The sequence below is a fragment of the Tachyglossus aculeatus genome, chromosome 17, assembly GCF_015852505.1.
Source record: "Tachyglossus aculeatus isolate mTacAcu1 chromosome 17, mTacAcu1.pri, whole genome shotgun sequence".
NCBI classification, from domain to species: domain Eukaryota; kingdom Metazoa; phylum Chordata; class Mammalia; order Monotremata; family Tachyglossidae; genus Tachyglossus; species Tachyglossus aculeatus.
This window is the reverse complement of record NC_052082.1, coordinates 54,735,279-54,754,821: the sequence shown is the minus strand read 5'-3', so window position 1 is coordinate 54,754,821 and position 19,543 is coordinate 54,735,279. Positions and strand designations below refer to the sequence as shown.

At 45.4% G+C, this 19,543-nt stretch overlaps 1 protein-coding gene across 3 annotated transcripts in view; it reads left to right on the top strand.

The window, feature by feature from the left end:
* The window catches only part of PITPNM3 (PITPNM family member 3), a 196,123-nt gene that overhangs the window by 135,433 nt on the left and 41,147 nt on the right, over positions 1 to 19,543 (top strand). For all 3 annotated transcript variants that reach the window (XM_038759618.1, XM_038759619.1, XM_038759617.1), the window contains exons 7-10: positions 3,731 to 3,920; positions 6,348 to 6,467; positions 7,445 to 7,629; positions 10,604 to 10,776. In XM_038759618.1, coding sequence (XP_038615546.1) covers positions 3,731 to 3,920; positions 6,348 to 6,467; positions 7,445 to 7,629; positions 10,604 to 10,776 — 668 coding nt within the window. The remainder of the gene's footprint in view (positions 1 to 3,730; positions 3,921 to 6,347; positions 6,468 to 7,444; positions 7,630 to 10,603; positions 10,777 to 19,543) is intronic.

Genomic DNA, 19,543 nt, shown 5'->3' with positions numbered 1-19,543 from the left:
GCATGTTAGTAGTGGTATTTATTAAGTGCTTAATCCTGTACTGAGTGAGCACTGTGCTGAGCACTGGAGGAGCCACTTGATTCATTCACTCGTTCATTCAATCATTTTTATTGAGCGCTTATTGCGTGGAGAGCATTTAAAAAGTGCTCGGGAGAGTAGAATACAACAATAAACAGACAGATTCCCTGCCCACAATGAGGTTGAATGGCAGTAATAGTGAAGGGAATCCAGGAGGGCTTTGTTTTCTGGAATTTGGGACTTCTGGCATTGCTGAGACTTTCCCACTGTCCTATCCCATCTCCGGGAAAGATGCGCTTTGACACATGGATGCTTGGAAGGCCTCTAGCAGTCCATCACTTTCATCATCAAACAGTCAACAGAGTAGCACCATGATCTGCAGGGAAAAGCATGATTCTGGGAGTCATAGGACCTGGGTTCTAATCTGGGCTCTTCCTCCTGCTTGCTGGGTGACCTTGGGCAAGTCACTTCATTCTTCTGGGCCTCAGGTTCGTTATTTGTAAAATGGGGATACTATACCCTTTCTCTCTTCCTTTTAGTCTGGGAGCCCCATATGTGGCAGGGGTGGTGTCTGTCCTGACTATCCTACCCCAGTGCTTAGTACAGTGCTTGGAGCATAGTAAGTGCTTAATAAGTACTACAGTTATTATTATTAACATTATTACTATTGTTCACCGACCACCCAATCCCAGACTCCTTTCCCAGACCACCCAATCCTTGATTCCCTTTCCCAACCACCGGATCCTTGAGTCCTTTCCCAAACCACTCAATTGGGTGTTTCCACTGGGAAGCATTATTAATTGACAAATTGCTGTGTCCTAGAAAGGCAGTTTGGTCCCTGAATAGAAATCTGCTGTGTTTTCTTATGTCACACAATGTCCATCACTCGAGAACTTTAGCCCAGAAAAAGGGTGAAAATGTGCACAGTCACGGAGAACAGAATCACACTGCTGTTTCTAATGGCAGGGCTATTTTATTTTGGGGCACCTCTCATGTCCTTACTTACATTATTGCCTCTCTAGATACAAAGGCATTGAAACTGTCCATGTTATCTGATGGGACTTCAAAGGTTACCTCATTTTTAATCTAGGAATTTGCTGCCAGGTTCTCTGGAACTGAAAATGTTTTGATTTTATTTTCAGTTGAACACAGATATATTGGGCTATAATTCAATGTAAATATGGAGGGATCAGGTGGAGAGTTTGCCACAAGATTAATCTGGCAGCAGCTAGACCTTTTAGTTATTGAAGAGTAGGATGCAGTACATGGGATAATATATCATCATAAAATTCCGTGGCTCAATTATGCCTTTACCCTGCACTGAGGCAGTTAAGACTCACTACTAAACTTTATTGCTCTGTGGCAAGAGTAATATCTTGCAGATCAAATCTTGTGTCTTAGCTTGGCAGATTCGAGCACCCCAGGCTCAGCTCCTCCCTGACCAAATCCTAGGGTAAAGGATTCAGGTTGTGATAGATACTTAAAGCTGGCCATTAAGGAGGAATACTTATCATCTTTGGAGGTCAGTGTCTTCATAAATCCTTCTTGCAGTTGTGCTTGGCACCCCCTGACTGTGCAAAGAAAAAAATATATTTATGGATGTTTGATTAACAGACCCCATGTAGCTAAATAGGAGTGTGAGAAGTGAAGATGGGAGAAGAAAACTTGTTCTTTGTGAGCTCAAATAGGAAAAGACGTGATCCCCTAGTAAATCAATTAGTAATATTAATTTAGTGCCTAATGTATGTAGAGTGCTCTAGTAATTGCTTGGGAGGGTACAAGAGAGTTAGTAGACCCAATCTTTTGCCCTTCAGGCCCTTATATTCTAGTGATTGTCATCTAAACCCAACAAATGGGCTCTATTCTACTGAAGCAGAATTCACTCCCTAGAAAATGGATCCATTTAGTTATGAAGCTGCTATTCAGTCCATTTAAAGGCGATGTTTGTCTTGCAAAAGAGGTTGAGGTAAATAGGGAAATTATTTCTTGCCTGAAGTATGCCATCAGTGGAATTGACCACAGGCTTCCATATTGGAGCAAAAATCACTACTTGCATCTTGCCTCTTGGTTTGAGTTGGGCTTACTTGAACAGTCTTGGTTTCATAAGAAGTGCGGAGTGAGGCTAGAATCAGATAACTCAGATCAAACTCAGTAAGAGCTCAATGAGAACCACTGATTGATTGATTTGATTTAATAAAGCCTAGATGGAGTACCCAACCAATCAATAAAGTGCCCTCGTAAACACATTATCCATTCACCAAATCCCTGGGTTGGTTTTCGTTCAGGTTCTGATACTCTGCCTGCTTTCTCTAACCTAGAGTATTTTTCAGGCCGAAACATGAATTCTGTTGCTTCTTTCCCTTGCTTCCATCAAATGTCCTCTTCCTTCAGTTCTTGGGGGTGACTCAGCCTCTTTGCCATGTAGTAGTAGTATTAGAGGCAGTAGCAACATTTATTGAGCCCTCTCTTGCACTGGATAAGTGTTTAGTACAGTGTTCTGCACACGGTAAGTGCTCAATAGATACGACTGGCTGACTGACTGGATTAGGCACTTAGGAAGTACAGAATAACAATAGTTACTTATACTCTAATGGGCAAGATGAGTAGGAAAATATTTACCATATTGTCAAAGTACATCAATTTAAGCATGTGTAATGTATATGAGCTCAAATTATGTATTTAATAATAATGATGGTATTATTATTAAATGCTTACTACACACACGCACAAACACACACACACACACACACACACACAAACATTTGCACATGAGTGTTAAGCAGGGGACCTTGAATTTCCTGGATCAAGAGGGTTGCACCCCAATTAATATACTCCAGTTGGGAGTTGAGAAATCAAGAGAAACAACATGCCCTAGTTGATAGAGCACTGGACTGGGAAGCAGGAGACCTGGGTTCTAATCCTCGCTCTGCCACTCCCCTGCTATGTGACCTTGGGCAAGTCACTTAACTTCTCTGGGTCTCAGTTTCCTCATTTGTAAAATGGGGATTAAAGACCAGTTCTCCCTCCCTTAGCCAGTGAGCCCCAGGGGAGACAAAGATTGGGTATGATCCAATGATATTGTATCTACCCCAGAGCTTTGCACAGTGCTTAGCACATAATAGGTGGTTAACAACTACCACCACCATTATTAAGATGATTATTCTCATTCATTCATTCAATCATATTTATTGAGTGCTTACTGTGTGCAGAGCACTGTACTAAGCACTTGGGAAAGTACAACACAACAATAAACAGTGGCTTTCCCTGCCCACAAGGAGCTTACAGTCTGGGTCAGGGGGACAGATATCAATACAAATAAATAAAATTACAGATACATACATAAGTGCTGGGAGGGGGGAAGTGCAAAGGAAGCAAGTCAGGTTGTCTCTTTCTACAACCCAACCCATACACTTTATTCTTCTAGTGCTGTCACAGTGCTCTCACTGTGCCTAGATCTCACGTGTCTCACCGCCAACCCCTCGCCCACATCCTGCCTCTGTCCTGGAATGCCCTCCCTCCTCAGATCTGACAGACGATTAGTCTCCCCAACTTCAAAGCCCTATTGAAGGCACCTCTCCTCCCAGAAGCCTTCCCAGACTTAGCCCCACTTTTCTTCATCTGCTACTCCCTTCTTTTCTCATTCCCCTGCAGAGGCCGCTGCCATTCACTTCCTTTCTTTGGCTGTTTTTCCTCCCTGTGCTTCCTCCTTCAGCCTGAATCCATACAGCTACGATGAAAATTGCCTCAGCAGCAGCGAAGACCACATCCCTCTGGCAGCCTTGCCTCTGCTGGCCATCTCTTCCCCACAGTACCAGGATGCGGTTGCCATGGTGATTAGCCGAGCCAACCATGTTTACAGCGAATTCCTCAAATCTCCAGATGGAATTGGCTTCAACGGACAGGTAATGCCAATCCCTCTCTTTCACCTTGGGCCGGTTTAAGGATAGATGATGACAATGGTATTTGTTAAGCGCTTACTATGTACTGTACTATGCGCTGGGGTGGACACAGTCCCTGTCCCGTGTGGGGCTCACAGTCACATTTTGCAGATGAGGCATACAGAAGCGAAGGAGCTTTCCCAAGGTCACACAGCACACGGTGGTAAAGTTGGGATTAGAACCCAGGTCCTTCTGACTCCCAGGCCCGTGCACTTTCTACTAGGCTATGCTGCTTCTCTACAGAAGAGGTGGTAGTCACATTTCCTGACCTCAAGAAGCAGTGTGGCTCAGTGGAAAGAGCACGGACTTTGGAGTCAGAGGTCATGGGTTCAATCCCAGCTCCGCCACTTGTCAGCTGTGTGACTTTGGGCAAGTCACTTAACTTCTCTGGGCCTCAGTTACCTTATCTGTAAAATGGGGATGAAGACTGTGAGCCCCACGTGGGACAACCTGATTACCTTTTATCCCCCCAGCCTTAGAACAGTGCTTTGCACATAGTAAGTGCTTAATAAATGCCATTATTATTATTATTATACAGTCAAGTGGAGGAGCTGACAATCTCAGACAAAAAGCCACCTTCAGACTGAAGAATGTTGGACGGTGTTAGTTGTTGGATGTAGGAGTGAAAGTCCAGGAGGAGATATCTGGGAGTTCCTTGTTTGGTGATAAGCAACTTTTGAGCAAGAATCATGTCTTCTAACTCCACTGAAGAGAAGCAGAAGCTACTCCATTGTCAAGAAGCAACATGGCCTAGCGTATAGACCTTGGTCCTTTGAGTCAGAAGGACTTGGGTTCTAATCCCGGCTGTCTCACTTTTCTGCTGTGAGACTCTGGGCAAGACACTTCACTTCTCTGGGCTGCACTTTTCTCATCTGTAAAATGGGGTTGAAGACTGAGCCCCATGTGGACTGGGTCCAACCTGATTAGGTTGTATCTTCCCCAGCACTTAGTACAGTGCAAACACCATTTTTTTTAAACTGTATTCCAAGTGCTTAGCCCAGTGCTCTGCACATAGTAAGCACTCAATAAATACCATTAATCAATTGATTGATTGATCTGTGCTGGGCCTCTGGGTTCGCCATCTCCCAAGGCCAGCAGCGAGGACATATGTGATCAATCCACTTGGTCTTAACTATGGAATTCTGCTTCTAGATCTGGGATTAGGATTTCTGTCTTGGTTTAAGGCTCTTGTTGATACCAGTGGACAGTTTCAGACACAGAATGAGTGCATCAGTTGGCCCTTCAGGCTTGTTGCCATTGGAAGTACTAGGGGATCCAAAGTACAAAGTCTGGGGAAAACCAAAGAAACCGACAAACGGCACGGGGCAGCCTCCGGAGTTTCTGAAAATAGCACCGAACGAATTGTTGAGGCGAATAATTTGTTAGTGTGATATCAATAATAGGATTATGCTACAGCCCATCAGAATCTTAAAACTACATTTGGTTGGAAGCCAGTTGAACAGTGAATTACTGTGGCCTGAAACACAAAAAAAATTTAGAAAAATACCCTGGTGGAACAATTATGGTAGGTGAGATTGATGGTAAGAAAAACTGTACCAATTACAGAAGTAATTACAATAATAGGCAAATCTTCCCAAAGAGATGGAATTTAATGAGGTTTGTTTTTCTTAATGTCAAGACCCCCTGAAAGACCGGAGGTTTTTAATTCTGGTGGGGACAGGTCTGTTGTTGGCTGACACGAATATCTTTTTGGCAAATGAGTGTAAAATGACCTGCATTTGTCTTACAAACTTCTGGTGGAAGTCTGGTCGAAGGAGCACTAATTGGGAGAAAGTGGTGGATTCATAGGGGGTCAAAATGAGAGCTCTCTTTCCAAAGCCCCCTGCTCTAACCTCTCATCTGTCAGGGCTGGAAAGATGAATGCAGTGGGTGGGGCCCATGATAAAGGTTTCCTCACCAGAAGGAATCATGAGGGAAAAGGCTCAAAAGGGCGATTTTAGCCTTGATCATGTAACAGGGAGCAGTGAGTGGAGAGACATGGGTGACCTTCCCTACCATGTGTGTAATAACAATAATAATGATGATGATGGTGTTTGTTAAGCACTTACTATGTGCCAAGCACTGTTCTAAGTGCTGGGATGAATGCAAGGAAATCAGGTTGTTCCACATGGGGCTCACAGTCTTAATCTCCATTTTACAGATGAGGTAACTGAGGCACAGAGAAGTTAAGTGACTTGCCCATGGTCACACAGCAGACACGTGGCAGAGGCAGGATCAGAACCCAGGTCCTTTTGACTCCCAGCCCCACGCTCAATCCACTAAGCCATTCTGCTTCCACCATCCCCCCCCCCTGCCGCTGCCCGGGTGTCATCCCCAAACCTGATTCTGCATATAGAGGCCCGACCCACACTGACCCTGTTGTTTTCCTAGGTGTATCTGATCGGGGACTGCATCGGAGGCATTTTGGGCTTTGATGCCATCTGCTACAGTACCACTGCAGCCGGGGAAAGCCAGGACAGCAGTCGGAGAGGAAGCACCAGCAGCACACAGGTAAGAGAAACCAGCTGAATCATGGCATAGTCGACGGAGCACGGGCCTGGGAGCCAGAAGATCATGAGTTCTAATCCTGGCTCTGCCACTTGTCTGCTGTGTGACTTTGGGAAAGTCGCTTTGCTTCTCTGGGCCTCATCTGTAAAATGGGGATTGAGACTGTGTGGGCCCCATGTGGGACAGGGACTGTGTCCAACCCGATTTACTTGTATCCACCCCAGCGCTTAATACGGTGCCTGGCACATAGGAAGTGCTTAACGAATGCCACAATGATTATTATTATTAGCTGATACTCCTGGGGGGCTCCCAACTTTCAAGAAAGCAGCTAACCAGTGCTGATGGGGTGTGAAGTATGGTCAGGAGTTCATTCTGGCCTGGACCGGATTGTTTTTTAGAGGAAAATATGGACGTTATCTGTTGGGACTTTTGAGAAGAAGTGTGGCCATGTGGAAAGAGCTCAAGCTTGGGATTCAGAGGACCTGGCTTCTCTCTTCTGTCTCTACCCATTGCTTGCTGTGTAACTTTGAACAAGGTGCTTCACTGTGCCTCAGTTACCTCAACTGTAAAATAGGGATTTGACACCTGTCCTCCCTCCTACTTAGACTGTGAGTCCCATGTGGTATGGACTGTGTCCAACCTGATTAACTTTTATCTACCCCAGTGCTTAGAATGCTGTTTGACGTATAATAAGCTATCAGTACAGTGCCTGGCACCTAATAAGCTCTTAACGAATACCATAAAAAAATTAACTCCCCCTCCAAAATGCACACCCATCCTCAGCAGGGAAGATGCTGTCCTGTATCTCAAGCTCTGGGAAGGGGGAGTGAGGAGAAGATCAAACTTCAACACCAGACCTGTCCCCTAGAGAAACTCAAACTGAACGATAAGTACTTAGAACTTTTCCTTCCAAATCTGATGAATCTGGGGAAACTTGGGTCGCTTTTCTCTCCTCCCCTATATTCTGTTCATTATTAAAGGATAACCCCATTTTATCGGAAGAAGATTGCGGTCTCAGTGGCAGTAAACGCCTAAGCAAAAGCAATATTGACATCTCGGGAGTCTCAGAGGACGAGGAGCCAAGGAAACCGTTGCTCCGGAAACAGAGTGACTCATCCACCTACGACTGCGATACCATAACCCAGCATCATGCCTTCTTGTCTAGGTAACCTGACTTTTGAAGACTCAATTAAACCCACAGCATAGAAATGCGACTTGGGCCATCGCAAACGCTCATTATTGGGGCCACTGGAATGGATATTTGTATGTTTCTTAACACAGTTCTTTCCCAGAGCTGTTATTTCTGGACATTCTGCAAAGACCCTGGATAGAAAAGGTCTTAATGGCCGGACTGATGTGTGCTGGGTTGTGGGGGTCGGGGAGAGGGTGTATTTCCAGTGGTCACTTGGAGCTGGGGATGGAAGCCCATGCTTCAGTTTGGATTCCCCTGGGACAATTTAACAGATAGGACTTCCTGGAAGATTTGGAGGGAGTCATCAAATTTTCTCTCATCTGCTACCCCAAATAAGCAGACACAGATTTCTAGTGCCAGTGGTGTTTCTTAGCTTCCTTGAGTCATCATAATGGTAAAGTGAAGCTTTTCAAATTGGTCAAGAGCCCTATATATAAGGTGTTTGTAGAAGATTAGAGGTAGAAGGTCTTTGTTTCCTTCATCCTCTTATCTGTCTGCTTGTCTCCTACTGACCTAGTTGACTGGCTGCTTAACTATCTGTATCATCTATGCTTTATTTGGCAGCTCCTCCCTTGGTTTGGGGATGATGCTGATAGAACATCAAAGCACCATTTTCTGCTCCCAAATTTCAGTTCTGTGAGAGCTCAGGTTTGGTGCAGACTTCTATAGTGTCTAATGTATTTCTTTCTAACCTTTTTGTTAATACAGTTCAAGGTAAAAATATTCCCTCTGTTTCCCCTGCCCTTTTTTTTATCATTATTGTTATGGTACTTGCTAAGCCCTTATTATGACTAAGTGCTTGAGGAGATTCAAGTTAGTCAGGTTGGATGCAGTCCTCATCCCACATGGGGCTAACAGACTTAATCCCCATTTTATGGATGAAGTAACTGAGTTACAGAGAAGTCAAGTGACTTGCCCAAGGTCACACAGCAGACAAGTGGTGGAGCAGGGATTAGAACCCAGGTTCTTCAGACTTCCAGGCCCATGCTTTATCCACGAGGCCATGCTGCTTCCCCTCTTTCTCTTCCCCTCCCCTCTCTATCTCTCTCCAGCTGCTGTCAATGCATTCTTTGTTTTTGGGGGCTTGTGAATTTTCTGTTTGATTTGCACATCTGTTATGCCATTGGTTTCTCCTTTATCACCCCAATATGCCCACCATAACTGCTCCAAAGCCAATCCTTGACCCTGATTTTTAGCTCCAGGATTTAGAGAAACTCCCAAGCCATCTGATGGGCAGTGAGCTCTATCTTCCGTTCTTGGAAAATTTAGCTTTCTGCTTACAAACCCAATCCCCTGGGTCATCAGGGGGCACGTTGTGTTTATTCAGTCTTTCCAGCCCTTAATTCCTCCCCATCCCAAAATGCAATAGCAGGTCTCCGATTTAATTAGAAGAAGTAAATCTGGCTCAATTGAACTGTTTTACTGGCTCGTTAGTGTGCTTGCTGCAAAGTCAGATTTTGAAAAAGAAATGAATTACAAGGAGAAAGAACATTAGCATTACAGAAACCAGCCACAAAGCCCTCATTTTCAAAGTAGTACAGAATGGTTATAAATTACACATACAATGGCTTTTTTTTTAGCCTGAGGGTACATAAGGTTTTCATAACAGCTTAGTGGGATAGGGAAGCATGATGCCTATTTTACAGAGGAGGGAAATTGATGCCCTAAAGGTGGGTAATGATTCCTTCAAGTGTACAAGGTGGGCGGTCCAGGTGTCCTGTCATCCCAATCCTCAGTAACCACCCTTCTCCAGGAAACTGTCGAGACCTCAGCCTCTTCAGAACTGAGACTGTAAACTCCTTGTGGGCGGGGAACGTGTCTACCGGACTCTGTTATACTAAACTCTCCCAAGTGCTTATTTTAGTGCTCTGTACATAATAATAATAATAATGATGATGATGATGGTATTTGTTAAGTGCTTACTATGTGCAAAGCACTGTTCTAAGTGCTTGGGGGATACAAAGTAATCAGGTTGTTCCACGTGGGGCTCACAGTCTTCATCCCCATTTAACAGATGAGGGAACTGAGGCCCAGAGAAGTTAAGTGACTGGCCCAAAGTCACACAGCTGACATGTGGCGGAGCCGGGGTTTGAACCCATGACCTCTGACTCCAAAGCCCGGGCTCTTTCCACTGAGCCACGCTGCTTCTCTAAGTCATAGTCAGCACTCAATAAAAACCACTGATCAATTGAGAGGATGAGACAATGAAGCCCTAGTCTCAGAAATTGTTGTTCAACCCAGCCAGGTGGAGATGATCTTTCAACAGAGGATTTCCAGAATCGGAGGAGGAAATGATGTATTTGATGAGCCAAAGGTTGGTTGAGTCCTCTGAGATTACAACAGTCCACTTTCCACTCATCAGCCTACCCAAGTGTCCTGTGGAGTCCTAGAAAGAATTAGTTTCCTGGTGGCTGAGAAATTAACATGGGGACTTGAGAAGAACCTCAAAGATAGAAATCTGCTCAGTATTTTCTTCCTCCTCACACCCTGCAATAGAAAGACTCAGATTCATTCATTCAATTGTATTTATTGAGATTAAAACGAGACAGTAAACTAAAGAAGCTAGAGGAAGGCAGTTTCCTTCCAAACTGAATGGCACCAAACGTTTGGGACTTAGCCTGGTTTGGGTGCATTTTTTTTCCCCTGTACTTCTAGTTGGAGAAGCAGCTGGGACCTAGGGGAAAGAGCACGGCCTGGATGTCAGAGGGCCTGGGTTCTTTTGCTGTCTCTGCCTTCTCTGGGCCTCTGTTCCCTCATCTGCAAAATGGTAATTCAATACCCATTCTCCCTCTTACTTAGATTGTGAGCCCCATGTGGGACCTCATCATCTTGTATCTACCCAGCACTTAGCGTAGTAAGCACTTAAAAAATGCCACTATTATTTCTCTTCATCATCTTATTATTATTATTATTATTATACTTAAAGAGATTCATTTTTCTTGCTCAGTATCCACTCAAGCGTGCTGAAGGACGATGGGGATTTTCCACCAGCTGGCAGCTCCCAGGTCTTGGAGGTCAACTTGGGGCGGTTTGACTTCGAGGTGTCAGACTTCTTCCTGTTCGGGTCTCCACTGGGCTTGGTGTTGGCCATGAGGAGGACGGTGCTTCCTGGGCTGGACGGTAAGGGGAGGAAACAGATCCAGATTTGAGCGGTGCATCTCTGTGTCCACCCTCAGGGGAGGCTGCCGAGAATGGGTGATATTGGGTGGAGAAAGCTGACCAAGAATTCACCTCAAACTTGGTCAGTGGTGTGATATCCTGCCACAGCTTCCTGGATATTTCATGAAGAGAGTGGGAAGAGCAATTTCCATTGGCCATGTGGGCACAAGAGCCTTATGCTGCCCCTAGCATAGAAATTCTGACTCCCAGGCCCATGCTGTGCCATATTGAAGCCCTCTTTGACAGTTGAGGAAACAGAGGCATAGAGAACTGAAGTGAAGCAGCATGGCCTAATGGAAAGAGCCTGGCCAAATTATTTAAAGAGCTAGATTATTTTTGTATATTGATGTCTGTCTCCCCCTCTAGACTGTGAGCTTGCTGTGGGTAGGGAATGTGTCTGTTTGTTTTTGTACTTTACTCTACCAAGTGCTTAGTACAGTGCTTTGCACACAGTAAGTGCTTGTTAATACGATTAAATGAATGAATGAATCATATGATGCCAGTGAGATTGTAAACTCCCTGCTTGATTGTAAATTCTTCGAGGGCAGGAATCATGTCTGCGTCCTCTCCTGTACCCTATTCCAACGGGGAGCAGTGTGACCTAGTAGAAAGAGCACAAAACTGAGAATCAAAGGAGGTGGATTCTAATCCTGGTCCTGCCACTTGCCAGCTCTGTGACATAGGACAGGATGTTGGCTTCTCTGGGCCTCAGTTTCCTCACCTGTAAGATGAAGATGCAACACTTACACTCTTCCATTCAGTCAATCATTCCAGGATATAGAGTGCTTATTAGGTCCAAAGTATTGTAGCAGGGGCTGATAATCTTAGGATGCAAGGTTTTTGCCACAGACCTGGTGGTTCATTGGCAAAACCCTCTACCGTCTCTGGATTTATTATCGATCAACTCCATTTTGTCTGCAGAGAGCGGGTCGTCGTTTCTGAAGCCAGTTGATCAATCATATTTATTGAGCGCTTACAGTGTGCAGAGCACTGCACTAAGCACTCGGGAGAGTACAGTATAACAGAGTTGGTAGATATGGTCTCTGCCCTCAAGGAAACAGACATTCTTACAGTCCAGAAGGGGAGACAGGCATTAATAAAAAATGACGAATACGTACATTGGTGCAGTGGGGCTGAGGGTTGGGTGAATACAAGATACAAATCAAAGTGCAAGGGCGAAGCAGAATGGAGAGGGAGTAGGAGAAATGAGGGTTCAGTTGGAGAGGTCCTCTTGGAGGAGGTGTGATTTTAGTAAGACTTTGCAAGTGGGGAATCAGTGGCCTGTCAGATATGAAGTGGGAGCGAGTTCCATGCCAGAGTCTGCTGAGTCTGGCTAGTTGGATTCTTCCCATCTACCAGAGTAGGAGAGACCCCAATGAACAAAATGCACATACGTCATTGCTCATGTCATGTATGATGCAGGGGTACAGATCCCCACCGTTTATGGCTGATTTAAGGAAATCCATACCAACCAATGTTTCGTCCCCCTTGAAGACATAAATGTAAATGAAGAAATTTAAACTGGGTACAAAATGGCTCCATGAGGATAGAAACTGTTGCACATTGCCATCAAACAAGATTGACTTAATAAGATGAAGAGCTGCTCAAATGATTAACCCCAAATTACCCGTCTGGATGCCACCTTCCCCATTAAAATACAGTGTGTTTTCATTCTGGAAAGACGCAAGCACTTCTTTTCAAGATTAATTACACTGCGATGGGGTTTTTACACTGAAGGGAACACAGTGGCAATAAGGCAAGGCATGGGGTGGCCGAAGTCAGGGAATCTGAAAGTTCGTCTGTTAAGAGCTGTCCCTCCACCAGGGCGATAGACATGTGTAATGCTGCTAAGACTAACATTCTTACAGTGGGAGTGAATGAAAGGCCTAGGGAAACTGGCACCCTTGGGTTTGAATGAATCTGAATGTGGAGATTGGAGTATTGCCACTTTGCTGCTGATGCCACTGACTCCTGTTTCGAACAGTCAGCCTGACTTGCAGTGATGTCATTCATTCATTCATTCATTCATTCATTCATCTAATCGTATTAAGCATTTACTGTGTGCAGAGCACTGTACTAAGCGCTTGGGAAGTACAAGTTGGAAACATATAGAGACGGTCCCTACCCAACAGTGGGCTCACAGTCTAGAAGGGCACTCACAGTCCAGAAGGGGTGACCAGGAAAGAGGTTCCATGTTGCCCCATCTGAGGGTACAGGATCCCATGGGGTGGCAGCTCAGAGTAGATGCAGGGTCCCTGAAGGTAGAGGCAGGGGTTGGGCTGGTCCAACTCCCAGCTCCCTTCCCTCTGGGTAACAGAAAAAGTTTCAGTCTCTCAATTGCCCATCAACAACTTTATGGCTCCAGAGGAAGTGTAGAGCGGGGAATGTCTGGGGGCCCAGCCCCTGGCCTTTAGGCAGCCACCACCAGGCCCTGCAGGTACTCGCTGGTGTGGGGGAGCAGCCCCCAGTCATCTGTCCTCAGAGCCACCCGCGCCCTAGTCCTGCCAGCCCCCTCCACCCGTAAGAGCAGGCGGGAGGTGGGATGTCTCGCATCACATCATCCCCATTTCCTTGCCCAGGTCCCCCTGGGCCTCAGGGATTTCCACCTGATCAGTTAGGTGCAAATGAGGGTGGAGATGAAAGATTTCTCAGTTTGACCTTCAGCAGTGGCCATGGTGACATAGCCACATTCAGCTGTGAGTCACGGGACACTCATTTAGTTTGACTGTCCGGCCTCTTCCTCGCCCTGTCCAAAGTCAGAATCTTTGTGGACCGTGGAAACAACCACTGAGGGGCAAGAGTCAGAAATCATCCATCAGAAATTATTAAGGACGAGTTGACCTTTCTCGAAGACCAAGTTTCGAGAATACCTAAGAAGCTTGGCTTCTGAAAACGCTTGGTTTGTCAACATCAAGTTTGGCTCTTAATTATCATTCCCCACAGCATCTCTAATTTATGCTAGTAAGTGTAAGTCTTAGCAAGAAGATTCATACAATTGTCTTCAGCTGTTCATCTAGAATCCTTCCGAATGGTTAATGTGGCGGGGCAAAGGGAGGGGAGGGAAAGGATGGATAGATTGAAACTAGGAAATAAAATCCAATTCAACAGGATTAGGCTTAGGTCTCCTAATATCAAATGCACATAGAAGGTTGGCTAAGAGTGTTGTCCCAATTATAACGAAATACACATCTTTATAGAATTAATTTTCAGCTGCCGGCTTTCCTTCAGGGAATAATTCTTGACATGTAGAACGGCAGAATGAGGTAGTACTTTTTAAATGCTGAGATGCTTTTTTGTAGCTTCTGGGAACGCTGTTCAGAACCAAAGAGAAAATGTTGGTTAATGACAGGTCAGGGAGTAGGAAAAGTGCGCCTGAATTGTCAAATTGCCAGGTTTTCTCATCTTGTGCCACACATGGTACCTCAGTGGAAAGTGCATAGGTCTGGAAGTGAGAGGACCTGGGTTCTAATCCCTGCTCTTCCATTTACCTACTGTGTGACCTAGGGCAAGACATTTAACTTTTCTGTGCCTTGGTTTCCTCATTTGTACAATGGGGATTCAATACCTGTTCTCCCACTCACTTGAACTGTGAGCCCCATGAGGGACAGGGACTGTCTGACTTGATTATCTTGTGTCTGCCCCAGGACTTAGTACAGTGCTGGGCACATAGAAAGTGCTGAACAAATACCACTATTATTATTACTGTTATTGTTATTATTATTAATATTAGGTCAACTAATGCCTATCATCATCATCATCATCATCAATCGTATTTATTGAGCGCTCACTATGTGCAGAGCACTGTACTAAGCGCTTGGGAAGTACTACCCAACAGTGGGCTCACAGTCTAAAAGGGGGAGACAGAGAACAAAACCAAACATACTAACAAAATAAAATAAATAGAATAGATATGTACAAATAAAATAAATAAATAAATAGAGTAAAAAATATGTACAAACATATATACATATATACAGGTGCTGTGCGGAAGGGAAGGAGGTAAGATCGGGGGGATGGAGAGGGGGACGAGGGGGAGAGGAAGGAAGGAACTCAGTCTGGGAAGGCCTCCTGGAGGAGGTGAGCTCTCAGCAGGGCCTTGAAGGGAGGAAGAGAGCTAGCTTGGCGGATGGGCAGAGGGAGGGCATTCCGGGCCCAGGGGATGACGTGGGCCGGGGGTTGATGGCAGGACAGGTGAGAGCGAGGTACGGTGAGGAGATCAGCGGTGGAGGAGTGGAGGGTGCGGACTGGGCTGTAGAAGGAGAGAAGGGAGGTGAGGTAGGAGGGGGCGAGGTGATGGAGAGCCTATGTGGATTGTATTAAACTGATCCTCCCCTTGCTTCTCAGATATTAAAACTGGCATAAACAGTGAGTGGAATAATGCCAAAAAATGTTCATTTTCACATATGAAGCCTTATTGATTGGCCTGGGTTTTCGGAAGGGGAGTCAGGATTCCTGCTCCACTGATTCTTGTTTCTAACCCGACTTTCTTGTTTCAGTCATCGGAGAGCAGTTTGGCTGTGGGGGGTGGGGAGGAGGAAGGGGAGGGGTGGGGATGAGGAGGAGAGGAAGCAAGCAGCTTACCAGTTGGCCAGTTGGCCATTAAATCAAGTCTCTTCTTCCATGCCCTCTGTGTCTAGGACCTACCCTGAATTGGAGCCCGTGAGGATGAACAGCTTTCAGTGTCTCTCTTTGTCAATAACTTGGGCTCTCCTGTTATCCAGGAGAGGCAAAAATGTGCCCCAAATCTCAGCCCGAGATTGCATTGTTCTGAAAAATATGAATAATAAGAATAAGAATAATTTTCATGTTATGGGCTTGCTCTGTGCCATGCACTCTATTAAGCACTGGGGTAGATGAGATAATCAGGATGCAAACAGTCCTTGTCCCACATGGGGCTCCCAAGTCTATGTGGGAGGGAGGACAGGTATTGAATCCCCATTTTACAGATGAGGAAACTGAGGCCCTGAGAAGTTAAGCATCTTGCCCAAGATCTCACAGCAGGCCACTGGCAGAGCAGGGATTAGAACCCAGGTCCCTGAACTCTCAGGCCCAGGCTATTTTCCTTAGGCTGCCCTGCTGCTCTGGATTGGAGACGCTCTTTCATTTTATCTCCTTCCTCATGAGAGAGGAGGGAAAAAAGAGTCTCTTGGACTTCTCAAAAAGCCACTTCTCAGACAATCAATCAGGGGTATTAATCAATCACCTACTTAGTCCTAGGCACTGTACTGAGCACTCGGGAGAGTTTGAAACACGGTCCCGGGTCTCGAGAAGCTGACAAAGAAATGATTCCCAAGAGAGCGAAAGTGGAAGAAAGAACAGGGGTGAAGTAGGAAACCATACCAACCCACAAGGATGAAACAGATGAACAATTAACTAAATGAGCAGATCATTATGTAACTAAAACAGGTAAATAAATAGAAATACACATATGTACAGGAGGGCTAAGGCTAGGGATAGAATACAGAAGAGCTAAGGGTAGGGGTGGGGTTAGCTCAGCTGGGGGGGTTTGGGAAGTGAATCCCTCAGGCTGTTCTGTGAGAGCCGCAGGTCCTAATCTTGGAAGTTCACCCTCCTATCAGAGAGGTGACTACTGCTTTAGTGAAGGTTTTGGCCGCTGCTACTTCTGAACCCACAAGATTTACTACTGCTGCAGGAAGTTAGAGAAACAGCATGGCTCAATGGAAAGAGCATGGGCTTTGGAGTCAGAGGTCATGGGTTCTAATCCCAGCTCTGCCAATTGTCAGCTGTGAGACTTTGGGCAAGTCACTTGACTTCTTTGTGCCTCATTTACCTCATCTGTAAAATGGAGATTAAGACTGTGAGCCCCTAGTGGGCCAACCTGATAACCTTGTAACCTCCCCAGCACTTAGAACAGTGCTTTGCACATAGTAAGAGCTTAATAAATGCCATCATCATCATTATTATTATTATTAAGAAAACACCCCCAAACGCAGATGACAAGCTTTCAGTCTTTGGCAGCTCATAGTGATGACACCCCAAAGGTTCTTTGATCTGAGACATAGCTGCTCCTGCATGGTCTAACGCCTCCTGTTTGTTCCCACATGAGCTTTTCTCATTATCTCTTAAATAAAAAAAACCCAAAAACTCCTCCTCTCCGCCATCAAAAATATATGGAATCAATTTTTTTTTCTAGTTTTCTGGGGCTGTGGGTTAGTCTTTTTGGTCTCTACTGAGTGTGATCTCCAGAAGCAGCTGAATTCCTCAGAGTTCTGCTGTCTTTAGTTCGGAGTGTCATGGACCCTGAATTTTTCTTAGGACCACAGTGCTCAAGGGTTTTTTGATAATCAATAATAAGTTGATGATGATAATAATAATCTGACACTATATTAGAGATCCTGACTCCTTTTGAGATGGATCGAATCCCAAGTGCTTAGTATAGTACTCTGCACACGGTAAGCGCACAATAAATACGATTGACTGACTGCATTCAGCCGCATAGGCATCTGATATAATAGTAGTGATACTTGTTAAGCACTTACTATGTGCCAAGCAATGCTCTAAGCACAAGGGAGGTACAAGTTAATCAGTTTAGACACAGTTCCTGTCCCACATGGGGCTCACACTCTTATCCCCATTTTACAGATGAGGTAACTGAGGTACAGAGAAGTTAAGTGACTTGCCCCAAATCATACAGCAGACCTGTGGCAGAGCTGGGATTAGAATTTAGGTCTTTCTGACTCCCAGGCCCATGCTGTATTCACTAAGCCACACTGGGGTTTCTGTGGGCTCTAAGGTCAGACAACGAAGCTCATTCAAACATGCCTGTGCTGTTGTATTATACCAAGTCCATTAGCATAATTAGTCTGTAATGGATTGATCCACTCATGCTAAAGAGGTTCAGGACGATCCAAATGCAATTTGGATTGACGGCAAAAGGACACATCTGCTGGTTCGCAGGCACAACCGGGGCAGGAAAACATCGCCCATTAGGAGCCTGAGAAATCACTCTGATCTGTTGCCCTCGCATCAGACTGGGGAGAAAGTGGCTCTCTGTGGTGTGAGCATTTTCAGATAAGGCATTCCGGTTTTGCCTCTGGATTACCACTGGCAGCTCCTCCTTGGCTCATATAAAAAAGCTCTGTTCTTAGCTCAGGGAAGTTCACTGTGGATTGTTTGCTTCCACCAGTTTCTTTCATATGTGTGTGTCTCTCTCTCTTATGATATTTGTTAAGCGCTTACTATGTGCCAGGGACTGTACTAAGTACTGGGGCAGACACGAGATTGGACACAGTCCACGTCCCACATAGGGCTCCCAGGCTTAATCCCCATTTTACAGATAAGGGAACTGAGACACAGAGAAGTTAGATGACTTGCCCAAGGCCAAACAGCAGACAAGTGATGGAGCCGGGATTAGAATCCAGGTCCTCTGACTTGCAGGTCCATGCTGTACCCACTAGGCAACACTGCTTCCCCTTCTTTCTCTCTCTGGGGGGGTCTTCCCTCGGTGAATCCACTTTTTTTCCAGATTCCCCCATCTACTCGTCCTTCTTTGTTTTGTTGATGATAACAATGATCTGCGTTAAGTACTTACTGCGTGCCGAACACTAAGCATCAGGGTCAATATAATATAGTAAAATCAGACATCGTCCCTCTCCCACATGAGGCTTGCATTCTAAAGACACACATATATTTCATCCCAGTTTTACAGATGAGGAAACTGAGGCACATAGAAGTTAAGTGACTTGCCTAAAGTCACACACAAGTGAATGGCAGAGCCAAGATTAGAATCAGCGTGGCTTAGTGGATAGAGCACGGTCTTGGGAGTCAGAAGGTCATGGGTTCTAATTCTGGCTCTGCCACATGTCTGCAGTGTGACCTTGGACAAGTCACTTCACTTCTCTGGGCCTAAATTCCCTCATCTGTAAAATGGGAATTAAGAGAGTGAGCCCCATGTGGGACAGGGACAGTGTCCAACCTGTTTAACTTGTATCTACCCTAGTGCTTAGAACAGTGCTTGGCACATAGTAAGTGCTTAACAAGTACCCTAATTATTATCCAGCCCGTTAACTTCCAAGCTCATGTTCCTTTCAGTAGATTCAGGGATTTCCATGTTTCATATTGTTTCTCTGATTTCTGGGTTCAGGTTCAAGCCAGGTGTCGAACACGGTGGGACTTAGGTGGCCATTCTTCTGGTTTTCAGCTGTTTCTGTCAGTCCGGTCCATCGCCAGCTGACTTTAGATCTGATATTTTTATTTTTGGTGCCTCAACTCCTGTCGATTTCCATGGTTTATAGGTGCCCCCCCCGTTCACAGGGACCGAGTACAGAAATGCAGATGTTCTGAAGCAAGCGGGAGTACGGGGGGAGACCTGCCTGGAAAAACACTCTAGGTGCATGCGAATTAAGCAAACTCCACCAAATGGCATAGACACTATCATCACAAAACTCTGTGGGCCAAACAGTCAATCAGTTGTATTTATTGAGAGCTTATTGTGTGCAGAGCACTGTACTAAGCATTTGGAAGAGTGCAGTGTAACAAAGTTGGTAGAGACTGTGAGTTCACTGCAGAGAATGTGTCTGTTGTACTCGCCCAACTGCTTAATACAGTGCTTTGCACACAGTAAGCGCTCGATAAATACGATTCAATGAATGAACACGTTCCCTGCCTGCAGCAGCTTACAGTGTAGAGGAGATGGGTGTTCTTCAGTCGGAGAGCATTAGGTAATGTGAGCCATGAATACAGTCTGCTGAATGAAGGCAGGGCGGTT